General features: G+C 40.3%; 3 protein-coding genes across 5 annotated transcripts in view; all 3 read right to left on the bottom strand.

Annotated features, from left to right (window-relative positions):
• Window positions 1–22,172, bottom strand: part of LOC141440463 (uncharacterized) — a 149,724-nt gene that overhangs the window by 29,148 nt on the left and 98,404 nt on the right. The gene's annotated exons all lie outside the window — the stretch shown is intronic.
• On the bottom strand, window positions 2,040–12,915 carry LOC141440464 (nuclear envelope integral membrane protein-like). Its single transcript, XM_074104980.1, has 8 exons — window positions 12,378–12,915; window positions 11,420–11,541; window positions 10,618–10,831; window positions 8,892–9,058; window positions 7,771–7,986; window positions 6,657–6,781; window positions 5,786–5,947; window positions 2,040–4,667 (listed from the first exon to the last, which is right to left on the bottom strand). The coding sequence occupies exons 1-8, from the start codon at window positions 12,454–12,456 to the stop codon at window positions 4,487–4,489; spliced, it is 1,266 nt and encodes a 421-aa protein (XP_073961081.1). The 5' UTR covers window positions 12,457–12,915; the 3' UTR covers window positions 2,040–4,486.
• On the bottom strand, window positions 14,002–17,837 carry LOC141440142 (myosin heavy chain 95F-like). Its single transcript, XM_074104608.1, has 3 exons — window positions 17,603–17,837; window positions 17,083–17,214; window positions 14,002–16,217 (listed from the first exon to the last, which is right to left on the bottom strand). The coding sequence occupies exons 1-2, from the start codon at window positions 17,835–17,837 to the stop codon at window positions 17,084–17,086; spliced, it is 366 nt and encodes a 121-aa protein (XP_073960709.1). The 3' UTR covers window positions 14,002–16,217; window position 17,083.

Here is a 22,172-nt window from a genome sequence, read left to right as displayed (position 1 = left end):
TAAGCGTGTCAAGGGCAGACCTCTTGAGGGAGGTTTGACCTTAAAGGAGGCCTAGTAAGTTATTCTTTGAGTAAAACAATAAGACTTTTTAATTATATTTAATTAAAAATTGAAGACAAAATAATAAGGCTAGTTTAGAGAACAAATATTAAAAGTAAAAGTATTACGAGAATCTAGAGTAGTAAGTTCAAAGCGTTTATTGATTGATGGTTATTCTGATTATTCGGTCTATCTGGCCTACACTTCCCTGGAGTCGGAGAGAAGAACCCGGAGCGAAGAGGCTGACCACAGCAGAGGGGCCTGGTCCAGCTGAGTGGTCGTCGGTGCCGAGGTCAAAAGGGCCTTAGGGCGGCAGGACGAGCAGCCTCCTGGACAAGTGTTCCACGCCGAACGATCAGGGTCTTGGACGAGCCAGGAAGGATGTGCAGTACTCCGGAAGTTAGGCCGTCAGGGCTTCAGTGTCAGGTTAGGGCGTAAAGGAGCCGCCTGAGCCGTGAGAGCTGTAGCCGAACGGAAGCTTTGAAAGTTGTAGCCGTGCAGAGCGGAGAAAGCTGTAGTCGTACGGAGCTTGTAAGCCGTACGAAGGTTTGTAAGCCGTACAAAGGTTGTAAGCCGTACGAAGGTTTGGAAGTTGAAGCCGTACGGAGGTGCCCTGTAAATTAGGTGGTGTCAGTTGTGGTCCAGTGCTAGATTGTTTGCCAGTCACTCCTCTGCAGCGATGCCCCAACTCTTAGGGTGTGCTGAATTGCAGTGAGTGGCAAGGACAATCATACGGAGTTACAGGCAGGCAAAGGAAAGTGATTCTAGTTTTATATAATTATTTTAAAAAAACAAAAGGTAAAAATAAATAGCCTAAGTGACCGTTAAAATTTGAAATACAACAGTTCACTAAATAACCGTTAGAGGATTACATTTGAAATTAAACGTTACTTAGCTGAGTTTGAATTTATTTTAACACCGGTACGCATCCGTTGCATAAAAGTAATAAGCATTAACATAGGTTCTGAGTTTATAACAACGGATGAGAGAAATTAACAAGTGTTAAAATATTAAGTATAAGAAATGTTTGAAATAAAAGATTCCCTGGCCAGGGGAAGCCTTCAGTTCAATTACACAAAGTTAAATTATAAGAAAATAATTATATAAAATACACAGAAAAACACAAAAGTTAAATATCGGAGAACTTACCAAGTCTGGGCGTATGGAGCTTTCGAGGGAGCTGTTTAGTGTAGTATGAGCTGTTGAATGTGTGTTTTACAGCTGTGCTTCAGCTTTTAAGGGCGAGAATATTACAGTTAGAATTCCCCCGGTCACAGCTGATCGACAGCACCCCCTTGGCCGACAAACGGTCAAGGGTGAGTTGGTTATGATATATTTAGTCGTACAACTCGTGTAGTAAATGAGTGTAATAAAATGCCTACTTTTATAAAATAAATAAGTAAATAATAAATAAATATTAAATACATATTATTACGTAAATAAATAAGTCAAGAGAAAACTACGGTGGCGACCTCTAGAATTCGTCCGTCATTCTGCTCAGAGATCCCTTATTGAGGAAAGCGCCATCTAGCTACACTGAGGCTAACTAAGATGTCAGCGATCGCCTATGTGCATCGTGACAAGCGTGTAATAACTGTATGCATTTATTTGCAGCCTGTACAGCCGCCACCTGTCGGCCAAGCCGCCCCCGCCGCCGCAGACGCTCGACAAGTCCAAAAAGGCCAGCCGTGCTCGCTCCTAGACAACACTTGCCACAATCTGCCACACATTTGTCTGGCGTGACGTGATAACGTGTCAAATAATCTGTTTCATACGAATAATATGGGGTGGAGAGAGACAGCACAAGCCGTCAAAACACGCTGCATGAACGCAACTATATCCTCTTGTGTCCTAACCTTTTTTAATAGATGTAGTAGGTACTTAAAACCTAGAAATGTCAGCAGCTTTATTTTGGATATTAATTAAAGGGTTTCGATTTGTAGCATTCGAACATGGCGGATGTAGACAATATCTAATTTTGCTATTTCTGTTTCTTTGGCTAGTTAAATTATAATTTTGATAGTGTTTTATGCGGCGATTAACCTTAACAGTGAACAGTGATCACAAAATTCTTTATTGCTCTCGTGTCTGACATTTTTTAATGCGCAAGTGGTCTCCACGTGGTTTCTGAAATTTTACTATCAGGTTGCAAAAACTACAACCACCGTACAACGTGCCTCTCAAAGAGAGTTTACTTTGACACTGGCGAAATTGTCCTATTAATTAGGACAGAAAAGCCATATTTTAAAAGAGAAGAAGAGAAGATATTAATTAAACATTTTTAAAATAAATTAAATTAAATTAAATTCTTTGTTTAAATTAACAATTTGTGCTTTATAAAGTATACTTTGGCCGTTATTCTTTGTGTTCATTTGTTCTTTACAAAGTACGCGAGGACTCACGAGGATATTAAATGTACCAAGCCCATGCTGTTCTGATGCGTCACGACACACACACAACGCGTCAGATAAATGTGAATGTGGCTAAATACTACCTTGACAATCTTCGGATATTAAGGGTGTCCCCAACTCACCACTCATTAATAATTTTTATATGACATATATTTGGGGTGCCGTCTCTGTTTGTTTTGTCCGAATAAAGATTGGAAAACAGAATAAACAGTGAAACAGAGGGGCTACTACTAAATTCGCATCGTACCGTCCCTCTCATTCTTGTTTTAAATAATATAAGCGTGAGCGGGACGGTAAAACACGAAGTTCGAATTTTGCACTTCGTAGTAAAGGGCCAGGCCCTAAGGCTACGACAGCAAATTCGCTTTCAGATCATGTTTAGACATCCTTACGACCGGTAACGTGAGCGTGCTCTTCGGAGGAAACAAAGTCACATTAATATCCACTAAAACTCGAAACAAAAGATCGGTTTTCTTTTTCTTCTCATTTGACTTCAGGGAAACAAAAAAAACCGACGAGTCTCGAACGATATTAACATTCCGGTTGTAATGTAGTCTTACCAATGTAATTTTTGTACTTATTAAAGTCCAAACGAGACAAGAAATTAAACATATTTTAAAGGGTATATAGATTGCTATTCCCTTTTGTGAGCTTTCAATATTTCGACCCATTTACCGAAATATATCAATCCGTCACCATGACGCATGTTGCGAATTATCGAGAGCTTATTACAGGAAATCGCGTCTACATTCCTTATAAAATGTCTATGTAATAGTTGTGAATAGTTCAAAACTTTCCGACAAGTACCTATGCACAAATATCAGGTGCATTAAAAGAGGTGGTCCATTCACTATTTCTGGTTTAGTCCTATAAGGTTAAAAGGTTAAACATTGTGCCATACATGACATTGTTCAAAATAACGTTTTGTAAGATCTTTTTCAAATATAATTGAGGCATATTATTATGTATTGTTAAACACTGCCCCAGAAGTTAATTATTTACTGAATAGTATTAATTTATTTTAATATAGGTGCTTTAAGTGTGATGTACTAAATATAATAATTTTACAAAGAAATTATACAGCTGTTAATTGAATAAATATAACTTTATTCATATTCAGTTAAACATTCAAACTCTTATAATAAATTAAATCATGTCACACAAAATAGATAACTAAACTAATATTACTGAAGATCAATAAACACATGAAGATGAATATTTTGTACAAATATTATTTTTTTACAATTAAAGTGGTGCTAGCCTAAGTAATATGAATATAAAACAATGAGAATCTTTATTATAATTAAAATGTTACTAACTAATGAAAATGGTTTTATTACAACAACTTGAACAACATTTGGACAATGCCAAAAAAGGTAGCATTTGCTTTTTACCTTAGTATAAAACTACCTAATCAGTCCTTTCTTTTGTTTAACCTTATCCATAAAGTATGGTGTTCACTTGCAAACGACTTTGCAAGAAGTTTAACCTTATGCTGCAATTTCATTTTAACCTATTTCAAAATCAGAATTGAATTGACATTGTTATGTGCTTTCAATTAGACGATATTTTTTAACATTGTAGCAAATCACACTACCTAAAATTTTACAAAACGGAAAACAACTCTTTCTGCGATTAAACATTAATAACGTCAAACGTTATTTACAAGAAGTTTATTGATTACAAATATCTAGTAACAAAAACTGAATCTGCTCAATTTAATGGATAAATCGTAAAATATAACATTTACGAGTATATTACATTTCCAAAATCCAGCTGCAATTGTTAAGGATCCTATGTATACCCCGAATTTCTGGGCAAGGGCTCGGCGATTTATTAAGAAATAATTTAGACCCTGCCCATGCTGGATATTTACGGGGAACAAAGGTTTTTTTATCTGTGAAATGTATTGACAATCCTATTTTTTTTATTTTCCGCCATTTCGTGCGGTCACGACTCGCTAGTCCAGAACAGTCAGCAGTGTCCCACTCTATGGAGTGACGATACACTCAGCTGGCATTCAAAGTTCCTGTGTCTCACACCTCATCGTCAGTGATGTCATCATCATCGTCATCGTCCGAGAAGTCCAGCTGGCTGGCGATGGCGGTCGAGTTGGCCGCGGGCTTGCGGCGCGGCTCCGTGCTGAAGGCATAAGCCTCGTAGCCTAACACTTCTTCGTCGCTGAGGTGCGACTCGCCTTCCACGAACGATGCGAACCTGTGGGAGGTGGTTCACTATAAAACTATAATACAACACAATATGAAGGCACACACAATATTAGGTAGGTACTAAGATTTTTTAAGCTGGTCCTACCTGTTGAACTTTAGGTTAGCTACTTAACAGTTCCACCCCCACTAGACTTGTTTACTTCTTTTAAGTATTTTTAAGGTAGTTGGGCTTATTGCTTTTTTTTATTTATAGTTTTATTTCACACTTTTTTTGATATTTCTGCAAAAATGGTAGATTTAAAGTATTATAACATAACCCATATAATAAACTTAGAATGGGCTAATTTTTAGCTTTCATTTGATATCCATATTATATTGTTCATCATCATCATCCCAGCCTATATACGTCCCACTGCAGGGCACAGGCCTCCCCTCAGAATGAGAGGGCTTGCCATAGTTCCCACATATTATATTGTTACAATACATTTTTTTTTTACTTCCCCGCCATCTTTTTTTTCGCGGGCGTCAGTTGAAACAATATACTGATACTGATACCCTATGTCACTCCGACAGTTATGACGAATCTAATGATCCCTTATTATATGTATGTTAAAATCCGTCCAGCCGTTTAGGCTGCAGCGAGTACCAAAGGAATGGACATACATACAAACAAAGCCCACTCTGACCCATCAATATTGTATGAGCGAAGTAGGCGCAACGCGGTCGCGAACAGTAAAAAAAAAAAAAAAATCATGGGACATTTGACACCAATTGACCTAGTCCCAAACTAAGCAAAGCTGACAGTGACAACATCTAGCGATGACCGCTGGCCGCGACCACGGGCCTTAAGTTGGAACGATACAATCGTTTAGTAGAGCGTGGCCCCCATGTTGGGAACTTTTCTCTATCGTTTGCCCGAATTTCATATGCCCGAATGTATCGTTTCTAGAATTTTCATTTGCCATAAAGTAATCTATTTCTGAAATAGTAATTTCTTCAGAGTTGATATTAAACTAACCTAACCTAACCTACTGCATTATATATGATGACATTTTAAAAAATCCTGAAAACAGCACGGTTCTATATATTTTATGGCAAACGTTGGTATGGCAAGTGAAATTCGGGCAAGTAAAGGTAAACGGTTGGGAACTCTAGTGTGAGACCAACCTCTTGGAGTCGTTAAGCTTGAGCATGATCCTCCACTGAGCGCAGTCGGGGCTGGAGCAGTACTTCCTCAGGTTCTCGAGCGCGTGCTTGGTCTCGCGCGCGCCCTCTTCGTAGTACTCCTCGCTCGTCAGCAGCCGCGGCCTGGGCGGGAACCTGCGACGCCTGCCAAAGGAAGTTAGTCATGATTAGAAAATTTTTCACAGGTCATCTAGACGAGGGGAGTGTCTTCACCCTTCACCATCGGCCGGAAGACGTCCACTGCTGAACAAAGGCCTCCCCCTTAGAATGACAACTCGCCACTTGCCACCGGATGCCCGCTACTCTCACGATGCCATCAGTCCACCTAGTGGGCGGCCTGCAATCGGTTCGTCTTTCGATTCGCGGTCGCCACTCCAGAACTTCTCTCCCCCAACGGTTATCTGTTCTGCGAGCGATGTGCCCCTCACTCTTATGTAGTTAGTAATCCATTGGTCGCGTTCACTTCATCTTTCATAATGGGAACTGCTGAGAAATGGAATTCGCTCCCATCGTCTGTATTTCCGGATAGATACATACAACCTAGAACTCTTCAAGGCTAGGCAAGGGTATACGCTGTTACTGAACCAGTGGGATACACTTTTAGCCTCATCTGTTCTTTTCATGAGGTGAGATAAGTAGGAGTCAATCAAAGGTCAGCTTTATGTAAAAAAAAACCTCGTTCCTAGGAATCCTAGGCTTGTCTGCAGAAGTAAACGAATCATACTTAACCTTGTCTTCACTTTTCTATGTTTATCTAAGCATAAACGTCCTATAAACGTGACAGTTGAGCACAGACCTCCTCTTAAAACGAGAGGATATTGGGCTGAAGCTCCTATTTAGGGTTTGTACTGACCAGTATCCCTGCACGGCGTTGAGCACGGACTGCGGGAAGTACTTGACGAGTAGTGCCAGCAACACCGCGGCCGCGCTCGCCTCCTGGTACGAGCTGCTGAAAAATATCATCAGCACGCCCACACCCTGCCAAGGAGGGGGGGGGGGTTATTCATTATATGTACAGATCTATTCAATTATGTTTTGCCAGCAAAGTTCGTATTTATCTTCCTTTCTAAACTAGCTTACTCAAGATAACTGAAGCTAATTGATCGTTCGATACCATCGATCGGTTGGTATGGTAGCGTTGGCTGATCGACGGATACACTAATTGGTCTAGTAGCAACGATCGATCTGCTGCATTCCCCCATCAAGCGATTGGCCTAGTAGAAACTATAGATCGACGTCGACTGTTCCAATCTATACGTTATACCAATCCAATTTATTATAAGTGTAAACAAACCGATTTCATCAAAATTCTTGTATAAACTTCTTGTCTTTTAACTAGACGTCTAATCACTTTTTTCACAATCAATATTTATTTTTCATTTGAAAAATCTTCGTCAAAATCTGGCGTTATTTCTTGAATGAAACATGGGTATAATCTGTAGTAGCATAGACTAGCGTAGAGATGGTGGAAAATTTGTCATTTTAACCCGTCCATTTTGTCCCGCCCTGCGCGCCACAGTGGCGCGTATGTAAGTAAGTACTCGTGATTAGTCAACTTTTGTTACTAGTTCCGTTCACCCTTTAACATAGGGTACTAGTCCAAAATTACCCAGAAATGTCGTTGGTCGCGCGACGGGTTAAAAATAGATGAATAAGCGATTTTTATTTACTTATATTAAAAATAAAAAATATTTACTGCTTTTGTAATTGAATAAACAATCTTTGGTATTAAATCAAGTATTGTAAATAATAAAATAGACAAAAATACTTTGATCTATTCAATTAATGAATTAATCGATTTACTGAACAGATGAATTATTTTGCAATAGCTTCTAGCTTTTCACATCAGTAAATGTCTGTGGTCGGGTTAACGGCGTCTTTGGTTACACTTTTCATAAATTGGATTGGAATACAATATACCATCGATCGATTATCGATCGACCCTACTGCCGACCTCCATAACCAACCTGCAAAGTCCACATGACCAGGTTCCTGCTCCGCCTGTCCGTGGGCGGCCCCACCCGGTAGCAGACCACGAAGCTCACAAAGCCTGTTGCCAGCGTGTACCAGAACACGTAAGTCTGGTAGGACAGTACTATGGAGCGCACGTTCTCCCACAGCTGCTGGAATATGTACACGCCGACCGTCCACCCGCCAATCAGCACCCCGTATGTCAGAGTTTTCTGAAATCACAAATACAATACAATACAAATCTTTATTTATTAATTATTATTATATGGACACTAAATGCAGGGTAAACAATAGCCGGTCTTATTGCTTAAAAGCGATCTCTTCCAGACAACCACTAAATGGAATTTAGAAATTATGGAAGAAAGAAAAATATCAATGACACCACACATCAAAAAAAGAGTTATTACAAAAATAACCTAACCATAAAAAAAAAAAATTAATACAAGCTTTTTTGATGATTGTACTTTTTGTTGGCTGTACTTGCATTGTCACCCAAACTACATTTGCATACCAAATTTCAAGTCGATGCTATTAACCGTTGAAGAGTTCCGTCCTGCGGAGACAATCCTGGCCGGACTACCCGGATGTCACTATTAGATTATTGTATTGTCACGCGATTTACATGAATTTTTCAAATTTCAAGTCAATCTGACTACTGGAAGTTGGTCAAATTTAACTTGCAAGATTTGACAGACAGACCATATGGGACAGGTGAAACTATATAAAAGCTTGTAAAAACCAACTGCCTTGGAAAAACTTTAAATACCTAATAAACGTATAAGGGTGCGTTGCGAGGAATGTGTTTATCGTGAACCATTAGAAATTCTTCATTTATCTGTCCTCGCTCAGCGCAGCTCCAGTGGAGCAAGGATTTCCATATACAAAACAAAAGAAGGATGTTCGCGAGGAATGTCTTGCGAAGTACTCAGTCCGCTTGATCGCACCCCGCTCGCTTATTAGAAAAAAGCCCGCTACACGCAATCAGCTTGGCTACCTCGCACATCTCTAGTGAAAACACAACCTTATTCTATTAGTTATATTATATTTAACACACACAGCTCTGATAAATACAAATCCTTAATGTGTACGATTTCTCACCCTATAATGTTCGACTTACTCTGGGCAGCAATTTGCTGACGTAGTAGACCAGCAGCATGAAGGAAGCGGAGACCCCGAGCAGCACCCCGCACAGGTAGAAGAACACGGGGTTGCTGCTGAGCGGCCGCGACGCCCACACCGTGACCAGCCCTGCCACCATCAGCAGCACTCGCCAGATGTCCACCCCTGGAATAACACCCAATTACCAGACCCCAATACTTGGCAAATTTTTAGGGTTCCGTAGTCAACTAGGAACCCTTATAGTTTCACCATGTCTGTCTGTCCGCGGATAAGCTCAGAGACCGTTAGTACTAGAAAGCTGTAATTTGACATGAATATACATATCGGTCACGCCAACAAAGTGGTACAATAAAAAAAAGTAAAAAAATTTTTTTTGGGGTACCTCCCATAGACGTAAAGTGGGGTCGTTGGATAGGTCTTTTAAAACCATCGGGGGGTTGCTAAGACAATTTTTCTATTCAGACTTTTTTATTCAAATTTTCATATAGCATACTTGATACTCGGCATGTGTAGCCAAAAGATGCGCGGGGGTTGAAAGATGTGGAGGGGGGGAGGGGGGGTTTAAATCACGTCCAGCGCACCCGAAAACTTCATTTTTAACTCTTTGACCGCCACGGTCGGCAAAACGCGACAGCTGAAAACCGTGCCATAGGCTGAAAGCCGTGGATCTAAGGTAAATAGAAATAAAGGTATGTTCACATCACAATCACGAAAAAAACAGGCGCACTAAGTCAAATATTGGTGCTGGTGGCTGTACATATACCCACCTATACTAAGGTATGTTCACACAGCAGTTTGTTTTATCCGGGTTTATATTGGAATCCATAATATCTTTTGTTCTAATTTTTAAATCCATAACAACTTTTGTCATAATGATGTTTTGTTTAATGTAAATGCCATAATATTTTTTGCCCTAATATTGAATATACTAATGCTTATTGGCCCTCATTTCAAAAACAATAACAACTTTTGTCATAATGATCTTTTGCCATAATGTAGATGCTATAATAATTTTTGTCCTAATATTGAGCAGCAATTCTAACCTAACCTACTCTTCTAGCTGCTGTTTGTTTTTGTTTGGGTCACAGTTCTAACCTAACCTAACCTACTTTTCTGGCTGCGGTTCTTTTCTGTAGGAGTTGCAGTTCCAACCTAACCTAACTTACTTTTCTGGTACCGGTTTGTCACTGTTGGGGTCTCAGTTCTAACTTAATCTACTTTTCTGGCTCGCAAGTAGCTGTTTGCCAACAAGTGCTCTGTTATAGCATTTAATATTATGGATTTTAATATTATTAGTTCGTAAGTTTTGTCTTACTATATTAGTACAAAAAATATTAGGGATTAAGAGTATTAGGACATGTGATACTATGGCTTTTGATTATTAGGACATTTTTTTTTATTCGACTGGATGGCAAACGAGCAAGTGGGTCTCCTGATGGTAAGAGATCACCACCGCCCATAAACATCTGCAACAACAGGGGTATTGCAGACACATTGCCAACCTAGAGGCCTAAGATGGGATACCTCACGTGCCAGGAATTTCACCGGCAAGATCATTATGGCCAAAGTATGATATGTCAAAAGTGTTTATTTATGGCAAAAGTGTTATGGCATTTGAGTTTAGGACAAACTATATTATGGATTACGAAGGAGACCTGTTTTATCCGTATTCCATAAACGTTTTTATTAATCAATGGATACCCTAATGTAACTGATGAACTTACTTATGATCTGCAGCTCAATGCTGTGCTTATGCTTGGTGTTGATGGCCATGCAGGTGGTGTTGAACAGGTCAATGGCCATCGTCCGGGACGTCCGCTTGTGGAACGGGCTGACCACCGACCAGCCGTAGCTGTCCTCAGTGTATTCCTTGTGTACTTCCTCCGGCGACCCACCAATGTACTGGCTGAACTCGTCATTTTTTATTCTGATATGAAACTGAGTACAGAAACAAAGTTGAAATTAAAAGAGAGCACTAATTACTGTTAGCAGCTTTCTAAATACTTAAAGCTTTTTTTTTCTAAAAATGTAATACAATATAGTACTTTTCAGAAATTATAAAAAAATATCAAGTCAACATTTATTTTTAATCGATTATTATTTGTTTTTGTGTAAGTACATTTGGTTTTTTTATTTTATTTTGGCCATCAAAGTTCCACGCGCATGCATAATTAAGGTATTAGAAGTGCAATAGATTAATTAGCAAAGAAAATATAATATTTTTCATACAATATTTTGTTCCCTTTAATAATAGTACAACACTATATGTATTTCAGCACAGGTGGCAACTTCGCAACCATTTTGTTTGTAACATTCAAGTTCTTCTTTCATGCTTTCTTTACTCTTCATTGTACTCTAATACTATCTACTCTTTCTGTAAAAAAGGTTACCTGGAAGAGATCGCTCGTAACCGATAAGGCCGCCTATTGCTTATCTTGTAATTTTTTTCTCTATCTGTTTTCAGAGTCTTTGTATTGTATTGTATTGTACTATGTACTTTTTAATTCCAGGTTATTTTTTACTTACTCTAGCAGTCTGCCACAGAGCCAGAATGTTCTTAGATGTCCCTCGATAACAATAAATATCAATATTCTGTTTCAGTGATGAAATATCTCGGTCTATAGTCTGTGGTCCACTGAGCCAATGTACTGTGAAAAAAACATGATATTTATTTTTTGTCTGTTCACATAATTATATTGTTTTGCCTTATTTAGTACTAGCTATTGCATGCTCGAATGTGAAGAATTATTCTAACCCTATCCTGCAAGAACTATACATTTTTCCAGGGTGAACGTATAGTATGTTCTTTTTTGGGAAAACAGTGCGGTGATTTCCCTTTGCCCTTCACACCGCAGAGCTGGAGTATAGTTTGTAGTTGGCAATAGTTCCTGCCCACTCTCACAATCACATTGCCTTAAATAACACACATAAATAAATAAATATCACGGGACACTTGACACCAATCAACCTAGTCCCAAACTAAGCAAAGCTTGTACTACAGATACTAGGCAACAGATAAACATACTTATATAAATAAATACATACTTAAATACACATTAAACATCCAAAATCCGAGAACAAACATTCATATTATTCATACAAATATCTGCCCCGGCCAACCTAACCACTGTGCCATCCGGTCATCACATGATAAGAGATGGGCCGGTTCTATTCTAAAACCAGGCATAGCATGGACTCTATAGGAAGATACATGGAAGATATAGTCACCAGATAGGTACTAAATGAATGCGTAATACCATAAGTACTAATAAGTACAGTTTTAGTTTTGTAGTTTAGTATTATGCTTCACAAGTGTGAGTAAGCAATTCCTGGATTGTTAAAATGTTAATTTAACATCAAAATCATTTCATAATGTATACTAGACAAGGCATATTTCCCGTATATTATATTACTCTCAGATAAGACAAAGACAAAAGGAGACATTTTGCAAGATGCCCACTGGATAATAAAGTAAAAATCTTACCGTCGTAAGCCAATGCGTTAGCTGGCGCCAAGTTACCGCCGAAGAAAAACAATACCGGCAAGCACATGAGCACCTCCATATTTACACGAAAACAACTATATCATATTCCGCATAAATATTCTGTATAATTAGCTGTTATTATCAAAATTAGAGAATGCGAGCTTGTTCGGTTTGGTTACAATTACCTATTCGCTGCGTGTGATATTGCTTAGAGGGAGAAGCTTTGCTAAACTGCCTGCTTGGTTTTGCTTTGCTTTGCTTTTGCTTTCTGGCATTGACATTTCATACCTTTTGGTTTGACGTTCAGCGCAAGTACAGTTACGATAAAACATTAGTGAATGTGGGGTGACGTTTGCACGAAGGCGCTTTGTTTTATTATTAATTTACTTGTTATTAGTATTTTAATCTCTAAATACAAATTAAATACCACAAACTACAGATAAATAAGTGTAAGGTAGCTTTCACGGCAAACTGTAAAAAATTGAGTTTTCCAAGATAGTCGCGTTAGTTCCGTTTTTTGCCACGTTCATTTAAAATTGTCGCACTGTAGACCTATAAACTTCAGTCTTTGCTGTAGACTGACATATGACATACATGCCAAAATGAAATTTGACAATCAATTTTGATTTCGTTCAGAAATTCTACCGCCCGTTTATTTCAATAGCTGCTGAAACTGTACATAGCTTTTGCCCGCAACTTCGCTCGGCATGAATCGCATTTAGAACTTTACTTCTATTATCCCGATCTATTGAACTAAACGAAATATAGCTAAGACTAAACTGTCTTTAGTAGCTTGCCTAATCAAGTAAACTTGAAAACTACTAAGTATACCATTCGTAATACTAGAATCCGAGAATTCGTTGATCCTTCTTATCGAATGAACTCAGTCATAAAAATCGGACAAGTAATAGCAAAATCCAAGCAAAAATCAAGTACATGAGGCCTTCAACCATCATCCCAGCCTAAGCCTATGTACCTACACTCCTACTCTTGGGCACCGGCGTCCTCTCAGAATGAGGGAACTTGAGCCGTAGTTCCCACGCGGGCCAAACGTAAATTTGAAACTTCACACACTCCATGCATTGCCTCGCAGGGTCATGCAGATTTCCTCACGATGTTTTCCTTCACCGGCAAGCTGGTGCTAATATCGCACACATACTTATTACATCTTTGGCCTCATCTGCACTTTGCATCAGGTGAGATGGGGGTCAATCACGGTCAGTTTTATGTAAGAAAAAAAAACAAATTTCGAACGACCAAGACGACAGTCATAGTATGTTGAGTATCTGTATTGGACTGAACGCCATATAATCCAGGTGGTGATATAGGGTATTTACCGAAAATGATGTACCTAGTAAAAATACTCGTGTGTTATTTGGTCAACATACCTACATAATAGTATGGCTACTTAATTTTTTTTTATCGCGTGTGTGAGCAACTGAAAACAGACTGACAGATGTCCGTTTCCGACTCGACCGCCCGGCGCGTGACAGCCCTACGAAATTAGTCCGCCCAGACGACGCCGCCAAGTACTTGCAGCTTCCTACCTAAAATACGGAGTGCACCTGCTCTGATTTTGGTTATAAATATAAAGCAACACTTGCAAGTAATAAAACAATCCGAATATAATTTCACATCTTACTTTTATTTGGTAAAGCATTACATAAATACATAGCTGATGTTCTGTTCGGCAGTAAACACTTTCAAGGCACTTAAAATATGTTTCACTATGTACATTGTACTTCATAAAATATTAAAAAAAGTTTATTACAAAAAAAAATACAAGACTTCCTCGCGGAATGCAACGATATGAATATCTGGTTTCAATAGAAGGAATGTTTTCTGGAATACTGCTGGATTAATACATTTTTTTTTCTATACTGTATATTCAAATAAAACAAATACGCAGTCTTAAATATAAATACAACAGTGTTCTCTATGTAAAAGTAGATAAATTTTCAATTAAAAAAAAATCATCACAGTTTAATATGAAAATATAAATAAATACATATTTCTACAGTAAGCTGTATAAACTCTGTGTCCAGCACCCTAAGTAGGCATTAAATAATTTAGATAGAAACTGTTTAATTTAATTACTAACTATTATTATGATTTTTATTTGTTATTTACTTACAAGTTCATACGATAAGGCAAAACGTTCAGCAGCGGTGGGCCTCATCTATAATTAAATAGGTGTATTCTGTCTATACTATTTCACTCAGAACAGGTGAATATTATAAAAACAAAAACCGATTTCTACCTTTAGTTCGTTTTAAAGCAATTTAATGTCATTTGACAACGACATCTTTCAATTTTTGATTTTGTTGTTTCTTTAAAAAATATGGCTCTGTCCATCAGAGGACAATTTTGCCAGTGTCTAGTAGTTTTTGCCGTTGTACGGTAAAAAAATTCTAGAAAACGAAATATGAGAGGTAATGGTGGATGAACGATTGATTTTATTTTTACGATTTTCCTATTACATTTTTTTATGAAAGCTTCTTGTGACAGACTAGTTGCCGCCAGCGTCGCGAGGTCCGTTCGAAGACTTTGAGACTTGTGTCATGTTTGTGGTTAGTTAAATAAGTCAATGACCAAATCGCAAATAACCCCCTTATTCATAAACGACAATCAAACCTATTTTAGTTAAAATGCCGCTAAAATTCGTTTGTCCTTATCTGTCACTTCGGCATTTGTATTTGTTAGAAAGGGACAAAGCATTTGTTAGTTAACATAGGCTTGTTAAGTTTTATGAATAAGGGGGTAAGACTGTAACGTTAAACGAACCTCTCAATAGTAACGCCATCTTGCGATATTTCGCCTGTCAAGAAACCCTCATTGCAGTAGCGGACTAAGTGGGGGGGGGCTCGGTTTGGCTGGCATTGGCAAGCATAGAAAAAAAAGTTTTTGCGTAACGAATGTCGTTTCACTTGTAAATGTTTACGTGGTGTTTAGTAGTAAATATTCAAATATGGAGGAAGCCAAATTAAAGATCGCCCCCGGCCTCAAAAAGTCTTAGTCCGCCATTTCCTCATTGTACCGAAACTAGAACGAATTGTAAAACCTAGGTAGAACTACTTTGATAGTGATCTATCTATTGAAAACAGCGCCATCTATCCTCCTAGGCATATTGCATATTGCATCCATCTCATGCAGACACGAAAATAGAGAAAAAAAATCACGATATCATTTAAAAATCATTGTCAAAGTCAATCGAGAGCACGTTAAGAAATTTCACCTGCCAAGCCAACTGCTTGGGTGATGGAATGATGAGACTGAGTTCGATTCCCAGGTTTCAAGTTTTTCAATGAGTCCTAATTTCGGTATGACTTATACAACAAATGTTATATTTTAGTAAGAGTTAACAGCAATCAACCTAAGATTACTCAAGTCATTTAAGTAGTAATACCTTTTTATAGTTGGACCTGTATTGTTCTGGAAATAAAATTATTTTGGCTCCAGAACCCTAAAAAACAAAAGGAAAAAAAAAGTAGTAATTATAATTAACACCCATTTAGGTATAGGAGCTGCCGTTAGTGAAACAGTCACACCGACTTTATATATGTATATTATTGCACTATGGTACTATAGGAACCTGTAAAAGGCACATTGAAAAGCACTAAGTTATGCTACAGAGTCCATCGTAGTTAGATGCTATAATCTATCGACCAATCACGACGCTGCTGTGATACAAGCGTTCTGATTGGTGATTGGCTCTATCTAAGTGATGGATACATGTTCTAATGGACGACGGTCCTTACAGTTGGTTTTTGTGTTATGTTACTGGGCGTTGTGTTTCGCTGTCTCAAGTCGCATAGTTCGAGCTTCGCCAATAGAATGTATCTGTAAATAAAACCATAAATATAAAAAAAATGCTATTGGTCGCCATTTTTAGGGTTCCGTACCTCGAAAGGAATAAACGGCACCAAAAACAGAAAATAGCTAAATAAAAGCTTGTAAAATAATACATTTTCATTTTGATTTTTATGCCTGGCTTTCTATTTTGTTTAAGAGAGGGCTCATAGTCAAAATACCACCAATGGGACTTATAACGAGTAATATTTACTTCAACGTTTCGGCAAAAACTGTACAGTCAAGTGCAAAAATAAGTATCTATTCGAACCACTCAAAAATATGTTATTACGGCCTTTGTGCGTCGGAACAAGAGTGATGATGGTGGAGCCTTATGTCCAGCTGTGGATGCCTACGGCTGAGATGATGATGATGATGATGATGATGAAGAGTCTGTGGTACCTACTTATTTTTGAAACTGAATAAGTTCATATTTTTACACTTGACTGTACACTAGATGAAATATGAAAAAAATATATACCCGATCCCTAACACGTGACCAAGTGCAAGACTTACTCGCGCACCGAGGCTTCCGTACAAAGTAGTTTAAATAGGTACTTAGCCACTCACATGCTTTGAATTTTGAGTTGAACTCTATTCATTAACACAATAAATTAGAGTTGCCAAAAGCATGTGAGTGGTTATCCATGAATATCCTGCAGTGTAAGCATAGCCCTCTCTTAACGTTTTAAACTTTGACAGCAATATACATATAGATGACATTTGAAATTAGTGTTGCCAGTGCAAGAAATTAGTTCCATTGGTTTTCCGCAATATGGCGAGCTTTTGTATAATTCTGGTCAGCCTTTAAGTAATTTGTGGATGGGCCTGTATGATGCGTGGGGCGTGGGCGCACCTTAGGAGGGCTGGCGGGGGTCGTGCCGCGCCCACTCTCGCTCGAACTCGTGCTCGAGGATCTCGGCGCCGCGCTTGCGCGTCAGGCCCGTCTCGTCCAGGCTCAGCTCGCACATCTGCATGTCGTCCACACCTAAACATGCGACACATTTTACACTTCTCATGCTCCTAAAGTTGGTATTTATGCTGGATCTAGACGACATAAAATGACTTTTTATGCTGTAGTGCAGTAATATCTTCGTATCAAACTACTCGTAAGGCAATCAGCTGCAACAGCCACAAAAAGAAACAGTTTATAAGTTACAAAAAAACCGTTTTGTTTGAGGCTGTTACCTAGCGGCTGTAGCTCGTTTTATGCTCTTGTTGTACAACCTACTATTATCTAGCTATTTTCTAGCTATGATTCTAGCCCAATACATCAAATTCTTACACTGGGGGAAAGGGGGTCTCATTCAGCTTTGCCTGCGGGCTTAGCCACTTGCTGAGTGCTAATGCTAATGGTAGTCGTAATGCTAACTGACCGGCCTGCAGCAGCACGGGCGCCTTGTCGGGATGCAGCTCCATCTGTCGTGCGACGTACTGTCCGTCAAAGTGCGCGTACCACCAGCCGCGCCGCTCGGCACCGGCCGCGCCCGCGCCAGCGCCCGCCCCGCCGCACGAACGGGATGCGGAAGTAGCGGTGCGCGCGCGCCCAGCACGTCGCCCTTCTGCGGCAGCCGCGGCATCTTGGCTGCAAGCCGTCGGGGGACACGTCATAATGAGGGCTATCGCGTATGAATTCGCCACTAGAGGCGCTAGTGTAGCGTGAGGTCTCCGAAATGTCAAATCTCATAGTTTTTGGGTGAGCTACGCGGGTTTATTTATAATTAGAATATTTTTGCAATATCTGTAATTAATTATGGCAAATATGCGTTCCGGGGCAATGAATGTCGATGTTTTGAGACAGTTTTGTCTTTCGGAAACCTTTGTCTTCCCTTTTTTCCGAACAAAACGGGGACTATGCAACACTGTGGCATGCTCGATATTTTTATGGTACGGTTTTAAGGTGTATTAAATATGATTTTAATCTAAACTTTGTTTTCACGCCCGTAATAACAGACTTTGAAAGCCATACTTAAAAACCTCACGCAACAGTGCGCCATCTAGTGAGACAAAAACGATAGCCCTCATTGCAATTTCAACTTTACTTCCACCACTTCCGCTTAGTTTACCACCACCGGATCATCCCTGACCTAGGCCACGTACGCACTATGCGGGTAACCGCGCGCTATTAATGCGCTGTTTCTTTCTCGAGCGATACTTTGAAAAGGGACGGCACGCTAAAACCTTGCCGGTTAACCGCATAGTGCATAGGTGGTCTTACAATCAAGACTTCAGCGACTTAGGGGCTGTTTCACCACTCAATGATTAATGTTAACTGACGATAAATGTGATGCCGTCTCTATTTCTTTTATTCGAAAAGACGGAAACGGCATCACATTTAACCGTCAGTTAACACTAATCAAAGGGTGGTGAAACAGCCTCTTAGATTTACTCTATTTTAGCCTAGTTTTGGAGGCTATTGGGAGACTGCTGTTAAATCAATAAAGTATTTTTTAACATAACATTATCATATCATCAGAGATCATGCATATCTTGGTTTTTAACTGGTTATTTGGCCGCTTCTGAATTTTAGTATAGTAGGAATTACTGAGGTGTCCCGATGTCATTAAGAGCCAACCTTTGGAACAAAGCCATTGTATTCTATTATGTCCTCAAGTGCATAATCCTCAGTTTAAAATGAAATGAAATATAAGATAAAATAGCTCATTGAAATAACGACTTCATTATTTACAAAAGAGAGTTGACTTTAAATAAAACTTTGTTGGCAGATAATATTTTTCGGGGATGGTCGTTGCTCGCGTCCGTAGGTCTAACCCGCGAAACCCTACACGTGTCCCCCGGGTGGTGCTAAACGAGCAACAACGCCGAGCATTAGGCGGCGGTAAATATCCTGACCCCCTCCGATTCCCAGTCGGAGGTCGGCCACTACAAGCCGCGAAGGAGGAAATGCCTTCAAAAGATGTAGGTACGCCAACCCGCAATGGCCAGCGTGGCGTTACAAGGCCAACTAACCTGCATGCAGAGACAACCATTACCACGGCCCTCAGTTCCCAGTCGTCCTACTAGGCCTGGCTACGGCAGCGGTCGGGGACCAGTAGGACAGAGGGTGCTAAGAATCCCTGGGAGAACGGATACGGCTGCCAACACGTTTACTTGGCTACATACAATGTTAGGACACTATTAACGGAGAACGCTACCAGGAACTGGAATCTGAAGTCCTCAATAAAATAAAATGGGACATAATGGGCCTTAGCGAGACGAGAAGGAGGGGGGAAACCTGCTTAAACTAACATCTGGACACTTACTCTATTGCAAAGGCTACGAAGACAAGTCACAGGGTGGTGTTGGACTCCTCATTAATACCTCAATGGCAAAAAATGCGTAACATTGGAGCGGTGTCACCACGTGTCATCTATGCAACTTTTGATTTAAATAAACGTTACTCACTCAAGGTCATCCAAGTCTACGCACCAACATCCTCGCACTCGGATGACGAGATTTCGGAATTTTACGACGACATAAGTACCGCGTTAAGGGAGAATCCTACCTTTTACACCACTGTTATTGGTGATTTCAATGCAAAATTAGGGAAACCCAGAAAATGAAGAGTTTGTGGGCAGATTCGGACTGGGAGAGAGGAATTCAAGAGGGCATGACCTGGCAAGTTATCTGTGCCAACAAAAACTATTTGCCATGAATACGTTTTTCCAAAAGAAACCTCAAAAAATGTGGACCTGGAGAAGCCCAGACGGAAAACTAAGAATCAAATTGATTATATTCTTAGCTCCAAAAGATATATCTTCGAAGACGTAGACGTTATCAACATGGTGGGCGCAGGAAGTGACCATCGCATAGTGAGAGCCCGATTGGCCCTCAACCTCAAACTCGAACTACGACGCCTAGTTGAAAGTAATAGACCATCTGAAGACAGAAAGTATATAGAAGTGCAGAGGGAATACTACCAGAGAAAACTCTCAGAGAAACTAACAGCCGAGGATGCTTGGGACATAGACGCCATAAACGACCAACTAGTCTGCTCTATTAACGAAACGCTAGACGAGATAAGACCTAAATCCAAATTAGCACAGGAGCCAAAGTCAAAAGAGCTGGCCGCACTGCTGGAGGAGCGCCAGAAAATTCTGGCTACCTCAAGCCAGACTGGCATCTCGGTGGTCAACAAGAAAATAAGACACCTCCTTCGGAAGCATCTTAGGCAGAAAAAAACACAAGCTTATCTTAGAGACTATAGAGAAGCATAGGGGGCCAAAAGTATTCAGGAAACAGCTAAAAAGAGGCGGCCAGCAGATTCATAAGCTGACGACGGAAGAAGGTTCCATAACAACTGATCGAACGAAGATTTTGGAACTAGTTGAAGACTATTATGCAGAGTTATACAGTTGCAAGAATCCGGAAAAGACCACCGACCGCAAGGACCCTCGTGCTCCATTAAGGAAGCACCTTACCACGGATCTTCCCGAGATCAGTTTATATGAAATAAAACGTGCCCTTAAATTCATGAAAGCTGGGAAGTCGCCAGGTGAAGATAGAGTCACATACGAAAGTCTGCAGCATGGCGGGAGAGCAGTGTTGAAGCAGTTGCAGATACTGTTCAACAAGGTGTTGTTCGAGGGTGTGTCACCAGAGAAATGGAGAAATGCTATAGTGATTTTGCTGCATAAAAAAGGCGATGTCACCAAGCTCTCTAACTATCGGCCTATTTCTTTGCTGAGCCATGTCTACAAGCTCTTCACCAAAGTCATCACACTACGTTTAACTAACCGGCTCGATGCAGACCAACCCGTGGAACAGGCAGGCTTTAGAGGCGGATTCTCTACAATCGATCACATACACACTGTTCGCCAGGTGGTGGAGAAGTGCAACGAATATAACCAGCCCCTCGCCGTAGCCTTCATAGACTACGAAAAGGCATTCGACACGGTAGAACATTGGGCAGTTATACACTCTTTGCAAAGATGCCAGGTGGACAGCAGGTATATAGAAGCCATCAAAGCGGTCTATTGTTCGGCTACTCTACAAGTAAAGTTGCACGAGCTGACGAACCCAGTTCCGGTGAAAAGGGGTGTAAGGCAGGGTGACACCATTTCCCCTAAATTGTTTACTTCTTGCCTAGAGAATATATTTAGGCTTCTCGATTGGTCAAGTAGAGGCATTAACATCAACGGCAAACAATTGACACACCTGCGATTTGCGGATGACATCATACTTTTCGCAGAGAGCCTGGAAGACCTCGAAGCCATGGTAGCTGAACTGTATGACGTGTCTGTAATGGTGGGTCTTAAAATGAACATGGCAAAGACACAGATTATGTGCAAGAACACCAATGCCACTCACATTACAGTTCATGGACAGGTACTGGAGAGGGTGGATGAGTATGTCTATCTCGGTCAAACCATGAGCCTAGAAAGAGCGGACAGGACTTGGAAATTCAGCGTCGAATTCGCTTAGGCTGGGCGGCATTCGGTAAATTGTCCGACGTGCTCAGAGGGGACATACCTCTTAATCTCAAGCGCAGATGCTTCGAGCAGTGTGTCCTCCCGGTGCTGGTATATGGAGCCGAAACTTGGACGCTCACGCAGAAGGTCGTACACAAGCTGCAAGTCACGCAAAGGGCGATGGAGCGGGCGATGTTGGGCATATCTCTCCGTGACAGGTTCCGAAATACGGAGATTCGGAGACGAACAAGGCTCACTGATATAGCCAGGGTAATCACCCAAAGGAAGTGGAAGTGGGCTGGACACATATGCCGCAGGAGTGATGGAAGATGGGGGAAGGCCGTGATGGAGTGGAGACCCAGAACCGGGCGGAGAAACGTTGGTAGACAGGAGATGAGGTGGACCGACGACCTGGTCAAAGTGGCGGGAAGGTGCTGGATGAGGAGAGCACTAGACCGAGATGAGTGGCGAGCAATGCAGGATGCCTACACTCAGCATTGGGTGGCTATGGGCTGAAGAAGAGAGAAGAAGAAAA

This window comes from Choristoneura fumiferana, chromosome 22 (genome assembly GCF_025370935.1).
Source record: "Choristoneura fumiferana chromosome 22, NRCan_CFum_1, whole genome shotgun sequence".
NCBI lineage: Eukaryota > Metazoa > Arthropoda > Insecta > Lepidoptera > Tortricidae > Choristoneura > Choristoneura fumiferana.
Note: the sequence above shows the minus strand (reverse complement) of the source record. Positions and strands in the feature narration are given on the sequence as shown.